The sequence below is a fragment of the Mastomys coucha genome, unplaced genomic scaffold (genome assembly GCF_008632895.1).
Source record: "Mastomys coucha isolate ucsf_1 unplaced genomic scaffold, UCSF_Mcou_1 pScaffold7, whole genome shotgun sequence".
In the NCBI taxonomy this organism is placed as follows: domain Eukaryota; kingdom Metazoa; phylum Chordata; class Mammalia; order Rodentia; family Muridae; genus Mastomys; species Mastomys coucha.
Window position 1 is genome coordinate 29,398,741 of NW_022196913.1, and position 22,344 is coordinate 29,421,084.

Here is a 22,344-nt window from a genome sequence, read left to right on the forward strand (position 1 = left end):
ATTGGCTTTATTATATCCCAATTTTTTGTTGCTATTATTTCTTTTTTTATGGCTTGATTCCTTTAAAATTCCCATTACTGATACCTTGGAGGGACATTTGGAAGATGCCAAGTGGCAAATAAAGCATAATGGTCAATTTAGAATGTTCATCCAGAAGTCACTTTCATTCTAAACTGTCTTCATTTAATCTACACTAGGGATGGAAAGCTGATGCTCTATGACCAGATTTCCCACAAATTAGGATAGTGAGCTGATGGCCTATGACCGGATTCCCCAGGAGTTAGGATGGAAAGCTGATGGCCTATGACCGGATTCCCCAGGAGTTAGGATGGAGAGCTGATGGCCTATGACCGGATTCCCCAGGAGTTAGGATGGAGAGCTGATGTTCTATGACCAGATTCCTCACGAGGTGGTTAGTGGCCAGCCTGGAGTATACTGTGCCTGCATTTGTTGGCATGCCACATATTTTTCAGCCAGTTCTCTCTGTTCTTCCACACTTCTCCCAAGTTAAGCATTTATATTACCTGCCCAGCCCCTTGGGTATTAGTTTCAGCTGTGACTACTGTTTACATCTGCAGAATGCAGTACCATTTCAAAGACTCTATAGCCAGCCCAGAAGTATATCCAGAAAACAGGGGTTTTGAAATAAGAACCCTCAGATTTCCTGGCTTGGTCTAACACTGACTCTACTTGTTTCTTGGAGATAACTAGCAATTACCTGCAGCTTCTCCGAGGATCCCAGCAAGAGGCAGGGCCTACAGGTATCCAGTTATCATATACTGCAACATAACCCCAACTCCCCTTCAATCAAGTACATTTACTAAGCAGAAGTGTAAAACATGTAGAACCAAAGGGAACCTGGGTGCAATCTTTTATTTTGTCATAGAAGAAACAAAATCCTCAGGTGTTCCACAGAAACACCACCTGCTGCTGACACTATTGGCACAGGAGAAGTCCAGAGGTGCTGGCTTCTGGTTTATGGCTCTCTTAGAAGCCCTCATGAGGGACAGTGGAGAGATTGGGAGCTTCTGATTTTTCCATAATTTGCCCCATCTCCTGCCTGAGCACAGGGCCACTCAGCCTTTGAGAATGAAAGGAATTAGAACTACAAGTTCACTGGTGCTCGCTGTATCCCAGCCACAGATGTGTGGTGGATCAAGTTCCTGCTGGTGCTCTGAGCATCCCAGGCACAGGGAGCATCAGGAAGAGGATGAGCAGGACCTCTAACCTTCTGTGGGCTCACCAGAAACTGGACTCTTAGTGAATCCATGTTTGTAGATTTAGGTTTAATTGAGAGAAATGGTGTTAAACATTAAAATGTAGCCTGCAGGGATTTCCGTGAAAATGAAAGAAAACCAACATTTCCTTTTAAAATGAGAAAACTTACTGTGTTCCCCCTCCAGTGATGACTGCATAATCCCACACTACCCAGATACTTCTGGTAAACTCCGTTGTCATATGGGTGTTACAGGCGCTCAGAACTCTCCAGAGCCTGGGTGAGTATCTACTGGCCAGTGGCAGCCTCAGTTGGACCCGGGCTCGTGCCTCTGCAGATAGTCACCATTTCTTTGGTCTTTGTGCCCTCAGACAATGTCAGTCCCCCTCCTCCATGAAAGCAAGCCAGAAAGTGGAGAACAAGAAAGCAGTACTTAGCTATCATGAAAAATTGAAACATTATTTCCAAATACCTCATTCAACTTGGTAGGAGATGATTTTAGTTTCCATGGGAACAGAAATAAAAACAAGCATGATAATTTCTGTACTTTCACTGCCAGTGCCTCTGCTATAAAGTACAGAAATACCTTCTATTCCACAGCGAGTGCCAGACCTGCACACACGTCCGCGTGGCCTCTGCAGCGAGCAGTCCCCAGGGAGCCCAGCTGGCCCTCCATGTTTATTGATGCAGCTCTTTAGTTTCCCCTGGTTTCTCTCCAGTGGTGTTTTCAGGGTGGGAATAATGCTGTTCAGGGAAGGGGGGTTAGATAGAATACCTGGACTAGAAAATTATATGTATTTTAGATATCTGAAATCTTAGTGCTTGAAGATAGATCTCACAAATGGTGATGACAATTACAATAAATGAGGGCACTTTTTTCTCAGTGGCCCAGGAATCAGCTCAAAACCTGAATGCTATGAGGATATAGCCAGTGATAACAACCCCAGACTTTTCCCAATTTTTCGTACACATCAGGTGCCTGCTCAGAGAGTGAAAACCTAAATAATAAGATATGATGTGGGCAGATCTGGGCAACATGTACTCAAAATGCCATTGCCAGTGTCATGTAAGAGAGGAAACCTGCTTTAGCTTGTCTACTAACAAATATGAAGAGCAATTACTAAGATATATTATATTATATATTATGCAATGTATAACATATTACTAATAAATTATGAGCTTTTTAAAAGGCAAAAGTTGATTTTCATATGCAGAGCTCTGTGTTTAAGTGTCTGTCATGTCTGTCATTGTACACACGTGTATAGTATGTACACTTCTCTTACCCACTAACTTCATGTGCTCTGCATGAATGCCAAGGAGCATGGGAGGCTGGGGCCATAGAAGTTTAAATGACTTCTGCACTCATGGTTGTGTGATGCATATTTCAAATAGAGTAGAAGGAATAAATCTTTAAACTCCAGTGAAACACAGTTGTGCCTTATGTATAGTATTGTGCAATTACTCATGGGTATGAGCTCATCATGAAATTTTGGGATATGTATATCCCTGGGAGAAATGGTTTCTATATGAAGACCTATTTCTGAAAAATTGAGTCACAAACTGACTAAAATTTGACGTAAGTGTCAGGTAGAGGACACGATTATGGGAGTCACTGCTCCCGCAAGTCTGTGTTCCTGACCCAAAATTATCCCATCCACAATCACCCCTTTTATTTTTCTCCAGATCCCAACGAATAGGCTGACAGGTTTTAGGACAAAAATGTAATTTTCTTTTAAAGAGGCGTCCTCACAGCTAGAATGCCTGTTTTAATGTGACATATTTGAACCAGGCTTGCTGCTCATGTGGCCTAGAGCTCTGTGGCAGAGTGTCCAATGAGGTCCATCAGGGGTGATGTCAGCAGTCGAGGTGTTTCCAGGTACTGAGTGCTAAGACTTCTGACTCAGAACCTGATGCTCAAGCTGTGTAAGTGACTGCTTCAGAGTGGAATTCTATTTTGCTTTCCAAACTCTTCATCTCAGGAAGTGGTGGGAAAATGACTGAGTTCTGTCTTCTTCCATATCTGCAAATCAGGATGATAACAGTATTATTCTTGAATCAATGTTGAAGGTTAATGTGAATGCCATTATGCATATGAGATGCATAGAACATGACACCAGGCACCAGGAGAGAGCTTGATAAATGTGTGTCTCTCTCCTCTTCATCAGTGCATTCCCAAGGTGGTTGTTACCCCTTTACCTTATTAAAGACTATGAACATCACTGGTCTGCCACAGTCAGCTTAGGGATGAATAAGAGAAGGCCTCTCTTGAATGATTTCCAGGGGTCTTCTCAGAGGAGACTGACATTTCTCCCATCATTCCATATTCATGCCAGAATTTGGAGATGAGGAGAGGCTCTTTTTTTGATTAGCAATTTGTGTTCACTAATTTTGTATGGCCTACAATTAGAGGATTAGAGAGTCCTAAAGGAATCAATACACAGAGAGGGTGTCTAGCAGTGAGTGATTCCACCTGGAGGAGCCAGGCAGCTTCATGGAGTGGCTATGCTAATTATGGGAAAGATGTACCATCCATACACCAACATGAGGAATAGCTTGGATACTGGTTGTACAGGGGAGTGGGATAAGGGTTTTGTCTTTGTTTTTGTCTTTGGTTTTTGTGTGTGTGTGTGTGTGTGTGTGTGTGTGTGTGTGTTTCTTCCTTAGAGGATTCTCCTCACATTAAACTTCAATCTGGAAAAGATTCAATTTATCTTTCTCCATTAAGGATCTCTCTCTCTCTCTCTCTCTCTCTCTCTCTCTCTCTCTCTCTCTCTCTCTCTCTCTCTCTGTGTGTGTGTGTGTGTGTGTGTGTAGGGAAGGGAATAATACTTGGGTAGTGGATGAGTATACATGAGGGTTGCTACCACAAAGAACCACAATGGGAGTGGCTTGAGCAGCAGGAATCTTTTCTCTTTTTGTTTTGGGGGCTGCAAGTCTCTGATCAAGTTGATGATCTGGATGTCCTGAGGCCTCTCTCAGGCTTGCAGATGGCTGTCCCCCTGCGGTCCTCACTCAGACTTCCCTCTAATTAGAAACCAGAGACACAGTTGAGTCTGAAACCATGAGAAAACTGAGTGTATCTCTGATTTCATGCTACTCAAAAGATACTGGTGGTAGTAGAGTGAGGGGGTGGAGTCAGCTTTTAGTGCTTGCACTTGTAAAAGGCATCACCAGTGAGAAGCTGGGCAGCAGCAGAGACTAGAGCTCTAGCTCTAGCTCTAGTTCAGAGGGAACTTGTGTTTCTTTATCTTTTTGATGTTGAGTGGTGTTGTCATCCCTGGTCCCAGAAAGCTAGTACACTTTCCCCTCTGTCTCATTCTCTATCTTGGGGATAATCATGTTAGTGTGTTGGGTAGTGAAGTGTAAAGTACTTTGAGAATAACAGCATGCTTCCTGGGGGTGTGTATCAATGGTCACACCAATGTGGAACAATGTGTCACCTGAGAGCCACTGCTGTTGATGTAGTGGCCCTTTGCTGTCTCTCCTGGTGTATGTCTCCACTGCTTTAGAAGCCCATAGCAGTTTGGAAATAAGTATGCTTTGAGATTGTAACTTTGTTGCCAAAAGTGTTCGCCGGATCTCTTGAAAGACTTAGCTGTACTGTCGAGAGGGAGGCTGATGAGCTTTTGAACACTGTACCTAACCATCCCAATGGGCGGTAAGCCACATGCCACTTTTCATTTCAGCCACTCACTAAGTGACTAAATCCCTTTTTCACTGCATTTTAAAATTATTTGTGGGTATATGCACGGACAAGTGTGTGCTGCAGTAGTACATGTGTGGAGATCAGAAAACCCCTTGTGGGAGTCAGTTATGTCATTCCACCATATGGATTCTGTGGATAGAATGTATGTCCTCAGGCTTGGCAGCAATCACCTTTATCCACTGAGCCATCTTGTAGTCCCAAGTGTCTTAATCTGAAAACCACTTTTTCTCTTTATGTGAATGAAAAAGTATACAGCTCTATGCGAACCCTTAGAAAATGATTTTGTTCATACAGTAGTATAAAGCCTGTATTTTTTCTCTCCTCTCCCCCGCCCCCCCGAGACAATAGTATTCTAGGTTGGCCTCAGATTTACTATATAGTTGAGAATGACCTTGAACTTCCTTGTGTCTTTACCTCCTGAGTGCTGGGATTAGAAATTTGTGTCACCACACTCTCCACTACATCTGAATTTTTTTTTGGAACCAGGGCTTTGAGTGTGCCAGACAAGCACTTTACCAACTGAGCTACATCCCCAGATCTGTACTAGAGTTTTTCATCAGACAACCCTCAATGGCAAGAAAAGTTGAAGAAGCCACCTGAACGCGCATTATAGCTGGCTCACTCTCTCAGTCCTCAGTGTGTATGGTCTCACTTGGTCCAGTACCGGGCTGCATGTCTGCCTTTCTGAGCTTCCTGAGTCCGGAGTATGGCTACCTTCTTGAGCCTTACCGACCTCTCTCCCTGCTACAGAAGTGAATGCTTCAGTTGGGATGAAACAGCTGCACACAGAGGCCCTGGATAACTGCCCTCATATGGAAGAGGGCACCTTTCTTTGCAGGACCTCACCACACTTTAGGTTTTAACTGTGTGTGCATGTGTGTGTGAATGTGTGTATGCACATGTGTGATTGTGTGTGTGAGGCTGGGTCTTCTGGAATGGATTGATTGATGTATACACTAGAAACATCTTTAATAGTTTAATACATGCTTTAAAGGCATTTATACAAAAAAAGCACACATTGCTTTTTCACTTATTCATTACAAATCTGTCAGAGCAGTGGGATTTGTTTGGTGTTTTGTCTTTTTTTTTTCCTGAATGGCAGTGTCATGGTAATAGTAAGTTTTGTTCCAGACTCAGAGTATTTTAAAGAATGATAAGCCTTTTAACTAATGTTACCATCTTATTTAAATTGATCAAATTGCTATTTCAGTATCATAATCTTGCATCTTTTTAAGCTGTACTATGCAGCCACAGCTTTATTTGATGATCATTAAGTAGCCATGCCGGGGAAGTCTAATGGAAACAATGAGATGAAAGCGTAATGCCGATGACTGCTAGCACTGGTGACAATGGTAGCAGGTCCGAGTGCGAAGTTAGACTAGACACTAAGACACTGGGCAGCCCACCAGCCCTGTGTAAAGAGGAAAAATTAAACCTCTGGGAATTAGTCAAAGAGAGAGGTTAAGACTAAGAGGAAGAAAAAAATCTAAATAAGGAATCATGTTCTTATTTTATAATTATTAATTACAAATCCAGATGTCAGGGAAACAGGTCACCCTGCCCCCACTTACATGTAATCATCTCAACAGACTGTAAGGAGCACTTGGAGAAGCAAGGGCTGCATTTACATGTGAAAATAATTAAATTATAAGTGTTATCCTCTATTTTTTATGATTCTGTTATCTAGACACTTCCCTTCCCATGTAAGGATAATTGTATTGAGGCCCCAAGTCAAGGAAGTTGCCTGGGGTGAAGAAGTGGGTCAAGGCTGCCATTGACCCTGGATGGTGGGGTTGCTGATACAGTGAAGTGATGTCAGCACAGGGCAGCTTAGGCTTAAAATATGGTAAGATGTCCCATCTGAAACAAATTCACAAACAGTGCACATGAAATAGTTTTTAAGCTACTGGTGTGCAATTATCCTATTGTCTGAGAAATTTTGAAAGAACCCAGCTCTTCTCAGCTGCTAGCACTCTAGTGTTTCTGGATTTCTATTCAGTACTTCCTATAAAACTCTGCCCAGCAGTCCTTGTAATGCCCACCCCTAGGTCTTACTGAAAGCTTCTGAGAAAGGCTTCAGATTGCTAATTCCTTAAACAGTTCAATCAATGAGACACACTGCAGACATCAATTGCCCTGGCCACTAGAAGGACACTCGAGTGTCCCCTGGTAGCATCAAAGTAAGGTCTAGCCCTATTTTATGATATCTGTTTATAGTGGGATATCAGGACTTTGCATCCATCTTGGTACCCTGCTGTGTGGTGCTGTCAGCACTGAGAGCATCAGTATTTTCTCATTCATATCATCAGGACAAGAAATGTAGCATGTGGGACTTCAGAGGGGTTCCATGGAAGTGCTCTGTGCTGGCTTTTGTACCAGTGAGGGGGTCTTTCTCTGACTCAGTAGATTGTGTTGTGGGGCATTGCTCTCTTGAGCTCAAGTGTTATAAACCACGAGTGTGGAACACACTTGCATTCTTTACTATCCTCATTTTTAAATTTTGTGGTGTTTTTCATCATGTACAACTTTTCATCTCTTTGATTCATTTAATTGGTAACTAGTTTTTTCTTTTTAATGTTTTTGTACATGGAATTTTTTTTAGTAATTTCCACCAGTTTATTCATTGTTAATATATAGAAGCAATCATTTTCACATATTTCTTCTGTTATTACTACTCCTACTACTGCTACTACTACTACTAGTACTATTAATTTCATTTATGTTTTCTGAGTTAGGTTTTGCTATGTAGCCTTTAATGGCCTGGAACTTGTTATGTAAGTCAGGCTGCCCTGCTGCCCTGAAGCTTTTAGTGATCCCCCTGCCTCTACTCCCTGATGCTGGGATTATAGGCATGGGCCACCACATTTGCCTCTTTGCTTGATGATAACGTTGCCTTCTCCTTTTCCAGTGCCTCTTTATGGCTTTAGGGTGTGTGTCTCTGGGACTCCTTCTGTTTGCTCTCTGTTGAGATGAGAGTGTGAGGAGGAGATGGTGTCTCCAACAGAGCCTGAATTTGCTCCTCCTCAGTCACTGGATCCACACCGTTCCCAGCTCTGGTTTCTGCCTGGTATTTGCCTCCTCTGGACTTCCTCCTGGTCAGAACAGTCAGATAGCCAGTGCTGAGTGCTGGGGCTTTGACTTGAACCTTGCTATAATAACCCATACTATGGTGTTTTTCCACCCCTAAGGAACACTACATTTTTCTCTTCATTTTTAATTGCACGTTTAATATCATATAGGCAAACTAGAAGTAAAAAAAAAAATAGGCTTTTGATAGGAATTTGGCATCATTAACAGTTTACAAGTTTTATATGAGTTTATAGAAATTAAAATTTTGCATCTACAGATAAGTTCTCAACTCTGAGGCATTGTGGAACCCCCCCCCCCCAAAAAAAAAAAACCACTAGAGATGCCCAGCTTACATCCTGGTGCAATCCCTTCCCCCACAGGCTGGGTGCACAAGTCCCCACAGAACAATGTCATAACCTGACTTGCTCCTCTGGGTCAGACATTATAAAAGCAGCCATTGTTCTAGGACTCTGCTGCTTGATTTCCTGTCTGTCATATGGATTATGAGCTGGAACCATAGCATACAAAGTTCAGATTATAGCTCATGCATCAGGACTATGCCAGGATCTCTTCTATGCCTTCCGTTGTCTTACCTGTAAGATGGAACAAGCCCAGACTCACAGGCTCCTCTAGTGAAGATTTTAAGGGCAGTCTATGGCAGATGATGGGTGAACATAAACGCCAGGTACCCTGTAAACTACTCTGCAGTTGTGAGGAGGTTTTACTTGACCGTAATGTACCAGTCTCAGTTCTATGGTGTGCGGCGGAAGAGCCCCGTTACACTCCTTTTACCCATTGTTTCTTTTGCTTCTTAAGAGGCCAGCAGAGATAGTTGATGAGGAAGAAGATGGAGAGAAAACAAGCAAAGATGCCAACCAGAAGGAAGACTTTTCAGCAATGAATGGTGAGACTGAAGACAGAGCGGGTAGTAAAGCAGCTGATGCCCCTGAGCAGGAGGAAGGAATCCCAGATCCCGAGCAGAAGAAGGCAAGCCCCTCTCGGGTAAATGGTGGCACGGATAAAGAGAATGGTGAGGAACTGGACCAGGTTACCGAGGAGCTTCAACCAACTGCGAACGAGGAAGGAAAGGCTGAAGTAGACAACAGTGGACAAGATGAGGTACTTCTATTATTTTTAGCTTGTTTGTGCATAAATGAGTGTGCACATGCTTGCACACACATGGGTGTGCTTAGAAAAGTAGCCAAATAAATTTAAGAAATTAGCCAAACACTTAGAATCTGCAGCAAAACTCCTATGGTAGAATAAGAAATGCTGAGCACCATTTAATTTAATTTTTACTTGTTTCAATCGATTAGTAAGCACTGTTATGCATATCTGTTTCTCATTATCTATATACCCATCCATGTACCTGTTCATGTACCCACCTACCTATCCACTCACCCACCCACCCATCCACCCATCCATCCATCCATCCATCCATCCATCCATCCATCCATCCATCCATCCATCCATCATATTCATCCATCAGTCAATTCATTCACTCTCCCACCCATCCACCATTCACCCACCAGGGTAAGATAAGAGAAAAACAAACTAGAAAATGGGATTGAGTTCAGTGAAACCTTGAAATAATTTAAAGAACATCATGGACATTCCCAGGGGCTTCTTTGCTCCTTACAGAAATTAAAGTCTAGTTGTTTAGCCTGCATAAGTAGATTAATCAAGCATCCAGTACCACTACTGGTTTGTTTCAATGCAAAGCACCAGAGAGAGGAGGTTTAACAGCAGAGTGGTGCAATGTGCTCTCATGGCCAGGCTTTGACAGTCAGTCCAAAGCTATCTGCATTCTACTACACACTCCTGCAAACATCTTTATCATCTAGAGGAAAACACTAGGCATATCTTGCATGTCATCTTTACTCAAGGTGAGATTTCACAGAGGTTGTGTAACACATACAGAACACAATTTCTCACGTGGAGCTCAGCATAGTCCTCCTGGCTGTGTATATGGCACCAATAGCAGGTTTCACAAAGTTCCCTGTTGTAGCCTTTGATGAAAACTTACAGCATGAAAGCAAAGTGCCGTTCTACAGTGGAGCTCTGTAGGAGGATCCTAGTATGCAACCTTCCAGGGGTTTAGCTTAATTCAGTGTGTGACCTAGTTAGACTTCACAAAATACATGGTTTGTAAAATTCTCCCTGTAATTTGCAACAACATAGAAGGTCAGAGGGCATTATGTTAAGTGGAGCAAACCTGACACAAATCCTGTATGAGCGCCCGTGTATAAAAATGTATTCTGACTTTATAGAAGCAGAGAGTAGAATGATGGTTAACGGGGACTGAGGGTTGGGTCTGGGGAGATGTTGGCCAAAGAACAGAAAATTTCAATTCTGAGGAATAAGTTTAGGAGCTGTGTTGTCCAGCCTAGTGACTACTCCTAAGAATGTGTGTTTATACTTAAAGATCTGAAAGGAGTACTTCTATTTCTACTGATAGAAAAGGTAATGTTAATGTTAATGATTCAAGTTCGTCATTCCACAATGTACATATATTTTAGAACATTATATGTTATATTATAAACAAATATACCTTTTTTCAATTAAGATAAATTAACTTAAAATCTAAATTAGAAAAGTGGGCTTTTGATAGGAAATAGGCAGCGCTCAAGTTTAGGGTTCTATAACTTGGTAAGGCCTGAAGCACGGGTGTCTGTGGTACATAATATAGTGAACTCAATTCTTGGTGCTTAGGTAAGTGGCTCATTGGAGACTTTCAGGGACAATCAGATCTCCAAGAAGATGGAGTCTTCTTGATTCTTCCCTTTCTTGCAATGATTATATATGCTATCTTTGCTGTCACGAGCGTGCATACACACACACAGACACACAGACACAGACACACATTTTAAGTATACCGAGTGTAGGAACATTATTTGTAGTACATATAAGTTTACTTATATGTATTGCAAATTAGAGGTTAAGAATGGACTTTATAAAAGGACTTTTTACTCACAAATGACTAAAAATTCAGTTTACATGTAATATTTTGTCACGTTTGACAGTTCTTGTGCAATGTGACAAATAAAAATAGCAAAACCCAGATACCAACTCTGTGATAGCAAACTGACAGGAAGGAAGCAGCAGGAAATAGAAGACAGATACACAATAGCAACTGCCATCTACTGACATTATGAGAGGATATCATACTCAAGAAATCATTTGAGATACTTCACAAGGAACCAATGTGAAATAAAATGCAGATCTGGGAACTTAGAAATACACACATATACAGGTACACACCTAAATACATATACATACATATATACATACATATATACACACATAAGCATATGTAGTTATATATTCATCTATACATATACACATATTCACTGGCATATATATACTTTCATAGACATGTGAAGTACCTTTGCATATATACACATGCATGCACATATGCACACATACCTATCTGTATACATATATCTATATATATACATGCATTCATAAATATATATACATATATACTTACATATATATATGTACATGCCTCTATATACACATATACTTATATGTACAAATGCATATATATTCATGCATACATATGTGTGTACATATATATACAAGTATACATATATGCATGCATATATATGCATATATATGTTTATTTTCTCTTTTGAGCATAAACCATGGATATGGGGTTTAGTGATCTGGAACTGCTCTTGTCCCTAATGAAGCCTCCAGAATTTCATGGACTCTAGTTTTCAAACTAGCCAGTTCTCATCTCACATCTCAGCAGCAGCCTAATGGGTAGATGAATTATAAATGTGATAAATGTCATTGGTAACAGGGGATGTGCGAGGGACAATGGTTGTTCCTGGAGAAAAGCCACCTCTCTGTTTTGGTTTTATATCCTGCCCTTCCCTGCCAGACACTGGTACTCTTTGGCACTTGAATCTGCATTCTGGTGGAAGACCAAAGGTAGAGGGCCATTGGTAGCATACTGGAGTAGTGAGACATGGAGGTGAAGCCGACATGCTCTTGCTTCCATTGCCTCTGGAAACGCTTAACTGAAAAGTACATTTGAAGAGAAAAACAGAAAGAGATGCAGAGGGAGACTGATAAAAATAACCCTGCAGCATAAGAAACGGGTGTGCTTTCATTTCATCTAGTTATCTATTTGTTTTAGTTTTTTTTAAACAGGCTTGCTTCAAGCCTGCTATGCAGTTGAGGCTGGCTTTGAACTCCTGATCCTCCTGCCTCTACCTCCAAAGTGCTGGGATTACAGATATATGCCTCCACATCCTGCCTGTTTGTGCTTTTAAAGTACATACTGTAGTACAGTCACGTGAGGCATCAGCCAAATGAAGGGCTAAAAGCAGCAATCTGGGGGAAATGGCCGACTAGAAACTAGGGAAGCCAAGGATGGTTTGTAGTTAATACTTACATGGTTAAATGGAACATTTGTGTAAACTTTATTTAATTATCTTTGGTTTGGTCTATTTTTCTTCCAGGATGGTTTAGATGCTCAAAGACCACCAAGACCAGAAGTGACAGTCACCAGCCCTCAAGAGAATGAGGAGAATGAAGCAAACAAGGCCTCTTCTGCTGTGGCATAGATGGTTTAAAGCAGAGAATACAAGGGATGTGAGAGGATGCAGAGCTATAATACTTGAATAATGAGCACAGCATCTCTTCATGTAGAATGTGGCAATGTGGTGGAGGCCCTACCAGTTGCATTTTAAAAATAGAATCTACATGAAAGGAAGGGTTAGGCCATTTGTAACTCAATAACATATGCTTATGACAGGTGTTTAAAAAATTTCTTTAGAGAACAAAATAAGAGAGAGAAAGTGGATTTGCACCTTAAGACAGCAGTTGGCTACCTGTGTTTGTAAAGGAAAGACGTGGGGTAGCTCCCATTAGATACTTCATTATAGACTTGGAAGCAAGAATACTGGCAGCTTGTTCTAAAGCATTTATCTAGGAATGTATAGATTTTTAAAGAAGTGGTAATAGGAAAAACATGTATTATGTTTTTAAAGCAATAAACTGTTGATTAAGCAATGAGCTGTTGACTGAACAAATTGCAATTTAGTTTCAGAGATAATTTGGAGATAGCAATAAATCTGAAGCTGGTGACATTCCTTTTCTCCTCCAGCAAAGGTCCACCTTGGGCAAAGTCAAAACACAGCCCAAGGTGTCACCTGGTCAGAGGAAATGCCTCGAGAGCGCCTTGGTGAGTCATGGCAGCTGTGCTGGATGTGGCTGGCATACTCTCAGGCAGGAAGCAGAAAGTGATCTAGACGTCCTGTGGATTTTCACTGGTCTGTTTTCACTCTGTCTGTACCAGGAACAAAGCCTTTCCTTCTCCTATATGCTGTTGGAAATCCCAATATTGGTTAATATTAAATTCTTTTCATGATTTTAAAAATGAACTTTTTATTAAACACAAAGGGACAGAAAAGGAAGCAAAAGCAGAACGGTTTATGGCCATCCAGTTTCTTAGCTACTTGGTCTTTTCTGTCATGGCTGTCATGGTTGCTTAGAGAGATTATGTCCATCTGTCCATCTACTCATCCACTGGTCTATCTGTCCATCCATCTGTCTGTCAGTCCATCCATCCACTCATGTATCTCCTAAGCTTTTAGACTTCCTCAAGTAGACTTTTAGATTATTTTAGCCTTTCAAGCAGATTCTCTCTCTCTCTCTTTCTCTCTCTCTCTCCACATATATATATTTATACATATATATATACATATATGTACACATATGTATGTATATATATATGTATAAATATATATGAATATATTTCCATCTGATGGAAATTGTTCAGAAAAAAAACTTGAAAAATTTCCATAGCTTCTGATTTCAGTTTGTGGTAGATAAACTAACATGCATTCACCTTGTAAGGTTCAGATGAAGGAAAAGATAATTATGTTCATTTGATGATCATAGTACAGATGATGTCTCTTCCCCTAAGTACAGAAATAATATGTTTTTCTCACTTTAAGGAATATATTTTTACTCAGAAAAAGCAAACTGGAAGATTTTAGATTGTAGTGCCTTTGTAAGACTCATTACTATTGTAAGTCTATTTTCCCCTCTAGATTTCACAACCAACCATCTGGGAACAAAATAGTTGGGAGTTATATATACTAAAGTAATGTAGAAAATAGATGTATTTTCCCCAAAGCTATTTTGATTCTTCCATAAATAGAAAATATGAACAGAGCTTATGACATCACTGTGTTTGAAGGCGATCATGACACAGGGCCTGGGAATCTGGGAAGATGGGTTTTAACTGGGGCACAGTCTGGGCGGGCTTTCTGTGCACACACTTACTTTTACCACACATGGACTGCCAGCAGCCATCTTGCACTGTTAGGAAAACAGAGACATTCTCCTTCTGATGTGACATTGCAGCATCTGGGGTTGAAGACTCAAATATCTTACAAAAGTTGAATACAAGAAGTTTTAACAAAGTTTCAAACTGATTCTCTTCCTCGCCATGAAGGGTGTGTCTCCTTAAGGGAGCATCGCACTCTGTCCCCTTCCGTCTTCACTTCACTGTGGCACTTGGGTTTCGGGGGCTCTCTTGCCAGCTGTCTTAATGAGGCACAACACTGGTAGTTCACATGAAAAGTAAACTCTGAGATCTTAACATTTCAAGAAGGTTATAGGCACAGTAACAATCATAGAATGTTGAAATAAATGGGGGAATCATCTTTTTCTGTGCTTGCATGGGACCCAAACATGTGACTTAGATCAAAACCACCTCCATATGTTGTCTAGCCAAACATGTAATCCTTTACTGGGGATTAAAACTGTAGGCCTAACTGTGAAGGTGACCGTTATAGAAGTTGGAGTTCAGTTCACCTCTCAAAAGCGTTGGTCTCCTCTGTGGAAATTGGGCACCTATGATAGGTTAGGTCCACATGTAAGTGAGACTTCCTGACAAATTTGGGAATTACACATAGAGCATATGAATGACCTTGGTGAAGGGTCGTGTATCATTCATAGCAAAGGCTCCTGGATATATACCTGCAATGCATTGCTTTGAAGTGTCAGTTCTTTGCAATTTCTTAGTTTTAACTTTATGTCACTAATGCCTTAGCCACATTTCAATTTTAAGGACACTTATGATCATTTTGATAGAACTGGAACACTGATAGTTTTGCACTTTGTTAGACTAGAAATGACTTTGATTAAAGTCACCTTCAGATGAGAGGGATGTGTTACATGTTTTGGCATGTGTTGAAGCCACTGTTGCATGCCCATCAACTTCCTGTTACTATGACTACAGGGCAGCTCCCTACTCTCTATGTTTTTCTGGGGCCTTGGGGAGACTTGTTATTTAAGACATTTTTCTTGCATTCTATTTTTTAATGTCAGAATGCCAGACTCATAGGAAGAGCATGATAAGGTCATATATCCAATTTAATTCTAAAGGGTTAATTCCTGTGTGATGTCTAACAACACATCATATCAGAGATGTGGCTTAGCATCAGTCATATATCTCCATGGGTGCACAGCTGTGAAATGATGCTGATATCTTTCCTAGGGTAGTCCTGGGGGTAGGGCTCAAATCCTAGAAACCTCAGATTTTTCTTTAGGGGGATGGCAAGATTGTTCAGCAGTTAAAGTGCCTGCTACCAAGCCTGATGTCCTATACTGTGGCATGTACACACCAAAGTCATCCCCAACACACACACACACACACACACACACACACACACACACACACACCACTTGCATACACACAGAGCTAAGTAAATAAGTATAAATGCTTTGTTTTCTTTAGACAATCTGCCTTATACACAGAGGATGAATTTCACTGGTTTAGAGAAAATAATGTGCTTAAAGCCATGGCTGCTATTGGGCACAGCAGCTCACACCTGTAATCCCACAACTTGGATTACAAACTGCAGGTAGATCAAGAGTTAAAGGTCATTCTTGGCTATATAATGTGTTTGAAGGCTAACCTTTGCAATATCAGACCCCCGTCTCCTGTCTCAAAAAAAAAAAAAAAAAAAAAAAAAAAAAAAAAAAAAAAAAAAAAACAGAAAACAACTGACCAACCAAGCAACCTACCTACCTACCCAGCCCAAGCTAAAGCTAAACTTGCCACCACAGAAAAATTGGAAGGCATATTCATCATGTTAGCAGAAGGCATATCCCTGATACTAACATGTCTTATAAAGAGTTGACTCTACATTTTTACTGTTGTTGTTAAAGTAGCAAAAGCAATGTTAAAAGGTAAATTAATCTGTGAGCAGAAAACTCCACATCTGAACTGGTACCAATCAGGAGAAAACATAGCATCCAATGCACATGTCTATCAGTACTTCCATGGGTACACTCGTACACTCTCAGGCATTAAGAAGGACCTCCTCACTGCTCTGCACAGAGTAAGGCTCTCACATGGGGAGAAGCAGGGTGAACAGTGTGAGAGCAAATAGTGAGACTACTGTTATCAGCATTAAGATTGCATTACTGGGACTGAGAGATACAATGTATTTCCCCAATAAGACAGTTACCAGCATCACTTAAAGTAAGCATGGTGGCATATGACTATTACCCTAGTGCTCCAGAGGGAGAGGCAGAGGGGTCAGAAGTTCAAGGTCATTCTCAGCTGTCCAGTGAGGTCCAGGCCAGTGTGAGCTATAAGAGACCCATCTATAGCAAAAAAAGGGAAGAAGACGCTAAAATTAGTTTTAGTCACATTTTAAAAAGATGAGAGATGCATACCTCATTGCCTTAACTGATGATTGGCTACAGTTTCTGCAAGCCTAAAGTACCATGTGGACTCCTCCTTGTATCCAGAAACCAGGTACAACACATAGTGACTCTTATACAGTGTCACCCTGTGCAGGAACCAGTTTCTGAAGGATGGTCTGGTTTTCTAACCAGAGACATTTGGAGTTCTTTTTCATTGATTAGCATGTTCATAAACATACGGTTTTTGCTTGACACATATCCTGGTATATAGTCAGGTCTGGCTTATGTGTTGTATATTTTGTCTCATGAAGTTTGAAAGTCAGGTGGGAAATGAAACAATGTCCCTGTATGTTGAGCAAGAGATTGTTGAGATTGTTTTTTAAAAGAGTCAACACCTCAAAGAGATGTGCAATTAAGGAAAGAATTAAAAATCATAAAAGCACTTATAAAACCAAACCCAAGGGGACCAGTGGAGCTCTGCCCATCTGAGCCAGTGGCTGCCTAGCTTTGCTCTGTCAATGTGACCAAATGAATTCCATGCAGCTTTATCCCCTTGAAATGCATGGTTTAACTGACTGTTTCAGTTACTGTCAGAAAGGAGGGAGGAGGTTGTGATCAGCCTTGGAGGATTGCAGGAAGCTCTGTTGCTCTCATGTTCTCTTTGCAGTTAACACTGCTAACTTGCGCATAGTAATGGGTAATTTTTCATCCACTATGTAAAGATTAAATTAAGCTCATAGTTTCTGTAGCATTTGTTATATTTAGAATGTCTTTACGTAAGGAAAAGTATGCGTTTTGATGAAATTATGGGATGTGGCTTTTATTTCTGTATCTGAGCACATTCTAAAATGCTTGTGCACCTCTGCTGTCCTGTGAGTAGATGGGTGCTTTATGCAGTTACCATCCATGTTCAGCAGTCCCCTGTGATCCTGTTAACATTTCATGTGTGAATCTTTTTTGTAGATTTTCCATGAACATGATAGATATACAGATTCATGCAGACATTCAGCTCATTAGAGTCTACTTCTGTTTGGATGAAGCATAGATGTTTAGCTCATTATATATTTCTTTTTTTTTTTTTTTTACAATTTATATGCATGTTTATTATAAAGATCCAGATCTATTAAAATCGGTATTTCTTTATTGTATGAGATATTTTTAGAGAACTACAGGTTCCGAGGTTTTGTGATGCTTATGGTGTGTATTTTGTATACAGACAACCACAGAAATAAATGCATCATTTTACAAAGAGTTTCACTGAGATTCAGTTTGTGGCACTTCTCACTGCTACCTTTCCAATAGTTTCATTTCCCCCTCTACGATTAAGAAATAGTTCAGCACTAAATCTCCATGATTTGAACACCATGACCCTGGAGCATATACTTAAGCACCTCTTGGACATATTAGCTCACCTTGGTCATTCTACTGGAGGAGAACTGCAAACCCCAGGGGAAGCTGGTGTCTAAACTGCCAGAGGCAGACTGATTTGCAGACACAGTTAATCAGCGTCAGAAACTTCCCACAGCTGGTTCCCATAGAACCAACCTCTTCAGGGCAGGGCAGCGTGGCTCGAGTTCTTCTGGTGTGTTCTGCTTGTTTATGAGAACAAGCACATGCCTCTCCTGCAGGCTGCTGAGTGGATTGTCTTCCTTCTCTAATGGGGCTTCAGTCTATTAAATTGTTACACAGTCTTTCCAGTGCTCAATAGTCAAACTCAATCTTCCATTAAGAAGACAAATGATGCAGGAATGCCTGGCACTTCTGATTACTCTAACATATTGGTTTGGTAGTAAGAAAAGAGACATAAAAATGCAAAGAAAAAAGAACCCAAAACAAAACAACAACAAAAAAACCAACCAACCAACCAACCAACCAAAAAACCCAAAGTAAAACAGTAAGTTTAAAACCAGTGAGGCAATTCACTGCTATCTATCTATCTGTCTGTCTGTCTGTCCGTCTGCCTATCTATCTATCTATCTATCTATCTATCTATCTATCTATCTATCTATCTATCTATCTATCTATCTATCTGCCTATTTATCTATCTATCTATCTATCTATCTATCTATCTATCTATCTATCTATCTATCTATCTATCTATTTTATTGGGCTTATTTATGTTGTGTTTTGTAGGTGTATGTGTCTGTCTGAGTGTATGCCATGGGGTGGCCAGAAGAAGGCATCAAATTCCTTGGAGCTTGAGTTAAAGGTGGTTGTGAGTTGCTGTGCTGGGAACTGAATCTGGGTCGTTGGGCAGGAGGCACTCTTACTGCTGAGCTATCTCTTCAGCCCCTGCTATCATCACCACCACCACCGCCACTGCCACCACCATTCATTTGAAACAGGATCCCAGTCTGTAGTCCTAGGTGGCCTGAAACTTATATGTATACTAAGCTGGTTTCAAATTCATAGCTATACACTTGCTTCGGCCTTTGATGCTGAAACCATAAACATTTAAGTCACCCTGCTTTGCAAACATTATTATTAAGTTTTTATTTTATTCTTTAAAAGGTATTTATCCCTCCCTGCCCCCACAGTGACCTTGGCAGTCAGGAGGCAATATACAGGAGCTGCTTTTCTCCTCCTACCTTATGGGCTCTTGGGTCAGTCAGAGATTGGGGGTGGCAGCAGGCGAGCCATCTCCTGAACCTGCTGAGCCATCTTATTCATTCCCTCAAGCTGCTCCTCTTGGCTACAGGGAAAAGTTAGGATTGTACTGGCTCTCCTGATCCTCTGCTCATTTCCTCACTTCTCCTCCTTCTCTTTGAGTCCCTGAGGTCTCCCTGAGTAATCTCAGTCATAACCTTAACAATCAGTCATGTGCCATGACCTCCGGATTTCTCCCTGGGACCTCAGACCTCTGTGTACAACTTTTGTCGAAGCATCTTGGTTTCTTAGTGTCAAATGTTCTGCTCTTGGAAGACACACTTCTACTTTCACATTGCTCATCCTGGTTCATGGTGCCAGTTGCCACCCTGAGTATTATAGGATGATACCACCATGCCTACTTTACATGGTCCTGGTGTCAAACCCAAGGCTTCCTGTATGTTAGGCAAGCACTCCACCAACTGACATATGTCTTAGCCCTAATACAATTTGGAAACATGTTTTATTGCGGGTACCGCTGGCTTCTGTTTAGCTGCCTTCCTCTGTTCTTATCACTAATATTTTCCTCTGTTTCTATGTTTGCTGTAACTCCTTCAGCGGAACGCCTTGCTAATTGCCTTTTGGCTTCTTCCATTCCTAACATATGCTTTTTGAGGCTGTAAATGTACCAGCATGTTTCACACCAGCTAGAACAACAAGTTTTGATTTAAAATATTTGTGGCTGCAGTTTGACTGTAAATAGTTTGTGTGGGTTTCCCTATTCTTTGACTCATGGATAGGTGGATAAGTCTGGGGATGCTTGCCCTTCCACGTACTTTCAACTAAGTGGTGCATCCATCCACCAAGTGCTATGAACACTGAGCACTTAGGCATTTCTCATCAGAAGGACATTATCATGACCAGGACGTTCATTCCTTCATTATTGGCCTGCACTCAATGGCTGACTGGTACGGGAAGCAAAGACACTGCTGCTTTGCTTCAGGTAGAGTTGACTTTGCTGCAGTGTTTGCTCCAGAGTTTCTGTGCATGCAGCCTGATGTTACTTTTTAGTTGAGTTATATCCTTGTTTCCCGCCATCATCCTTCTCCTGATTCTCTCATAGTTTTTAAGGATGCCCCTTCATAAATTTATGTAAGTGTGAACACACAACATAAAATAGAGGAGCCCAAATACCAGGGAGTCAGAAGTAAATCTTCAGATGGGCTTCTAGAGTTAGATAACTTACTCGGCAAATAATACTTTGTGCCCTGGGGGTTATGTGATGTTTAGAAAGGTTACAGCCTGTGATTGCAGACTGTCTTCTCTGGCTGGTTAACTCTAGTGCATTGGGAAAGAAAGAGATGTATTGCTACTGCAGACTCTCTGAGATTTGGATGTATGCAGGAAAAACATGCCACAAGACAGACTAGAGTGTTAGATATCTCTCTTTGAATATGCTTCAATAACTGAAGTGAGTATCCAAGAACAGTGGCTCATCCCTGTGATCCCAACACTTGGAAGATGGAAGCAGGAAGAGTTCAATGAAGCTGAAGCCAAGTTTATATCTAACTTTGACTATAGAGTAAGATCTTGCTTCAACCCCACAACCCTTCAAAAATTTCAAAGAACTTCTGTGGAGGTTCCACTAAACCCTAATATTCAATAATATCAGTATCAGTTAAGTAGTTATGTCAGATTGACATGGTAGACTGTGGAGGAAAGGACCAAAGGTATATGGATGTAGGAATGATAGAGTGTTCTGTATAAGATAGGGTGTTTGGAGGGCTTAGAATACAGACTGCTGATACTTCTAGATCTCCATGCCAAGATTCAGGTTGGAAACTTGTATCTCTCAGCCTCCAGATTAGGGCCACAGGTGGGACCAACCAGGAGGCACAGGCCTCTTGAGTCACAGGGGAGGCACAGGGTGCCAGGGACAGGATCCTCTCAGCCTCCTAGTGACAGCAGTGGATCAGCAAGCCTTCCTTGCAAGTGGAGAGTCTGCATTGAGGGAGTCCTTTAACCAGGGACTCAGGTGAGATCCACCATTTTCTCTCTAGTGACTTTCTAAGGTGGGACCAGCCAGGAGGCACAGGCCTCACAAGTCGCACAAGCCTGCCTCCAGGAAGTGCTTTAACCCAGGGACTCTGGTGAGATCTGCCATTTTCTCTCCAGTGACTTTCTAAGGCAGGACCATCCAGAAGGCAAAGGCCTCACAAGTCGCAGGGGAGTCGCAGGGCAGCAGGGACAGGATCCTTTCAGCTTCTGAGTGACAGCTGTGGATCAGCAACCCTCTCTGCCCCTTCCCTGTAAGGGGAGAGCCTGCCTCCAGGGAGTGCTTCAACCCAGGGACTCACCCATCTTCTCCTGGGATTTACGAGAGGAGAGCTGATCTCCCAGAACTACTAACACAGGCTTACAGACCCACAGGAGGAACAAGCTCTAGTCAGAGACAGCAAGAACATCTAACACCAGAGATCAACACATGGCGAAAGAAAAATGCAAGAATCCTACCAACAGAAACTAAGACTACTTGGCATCATCAGAACCTAGTATTCCCACAACAGCAAGTCCTGGATATCCCAAAACACCAGAAAGGCAAGATTTGGATCTAAAATCATATCTCACAGTGGTGCTAGAGGAATTTAAGAAGGACATGAATAACTCCCTTAAAGAAATACAGGAGAACACAGGTAAAGAGGTACAAGCCCTTAAAGAGGAAACAAAAAAAATCCCATAAAGAATTACAGGAGATCACATGTGAACAAGTAGAAGCCTTTAAAGAGGAAACACAAAAATCCCTTAAGGAATTATAGGAAAACACAAACAAACAGGTGAAGGAATTGAGCAAAACCATCCAGGACCTAGAAATGGAAGTAGAAGCAATTAAGAAATCACAAAGAGAGACAACACTGGAGTTAGAAATCTTGGGAAAGAAGTCAGGAAACATAGATGCAAGCATCACCAACAGAATACAAGAGAGAAGAGAGAATCTCAGGTGCAGAAGATACCATAGAAACCATTGACACAACAGTCAAAGAAAATACAAAATGCAAAAAGATCCTAACCCAAAACATCCAGGAAATCC

General features: G+C 41.3%; 1 protein-coding gene across 3 annotated transcripts in view; it reads left to right on the forward strand.

Annotated features, from left to right (window-relative positions):
* Window positions 1-13,019, forward strand: part of Dcdc2 (doublecortin domain containing 2) — a 162,275-nt gene extending 149,256 nt beyond the window's left edge. For all 3 annotated transcript variants that reach the window (XM_031359050.1, XM_031359051.1, XM_031359049.1), the window contains 2 exons: window positions 8,808-9,110; window positions 12,464-13,019. In XM_031359050.1, the coding sequence (XP_031214910.1) occupies window positions 8,808-9,110; window positions 12,464-12,568 (408 nt within the window). In that variant the 3' untranslated portion in view covers window positions 12,569-13,019. The remainder of the gene's footprint in view (window positions 1-8,807; window positions 9,111-12,463) is intronic.
* Window positions 13,020-22,344: the final 9,325 nt, after the last annotated feature.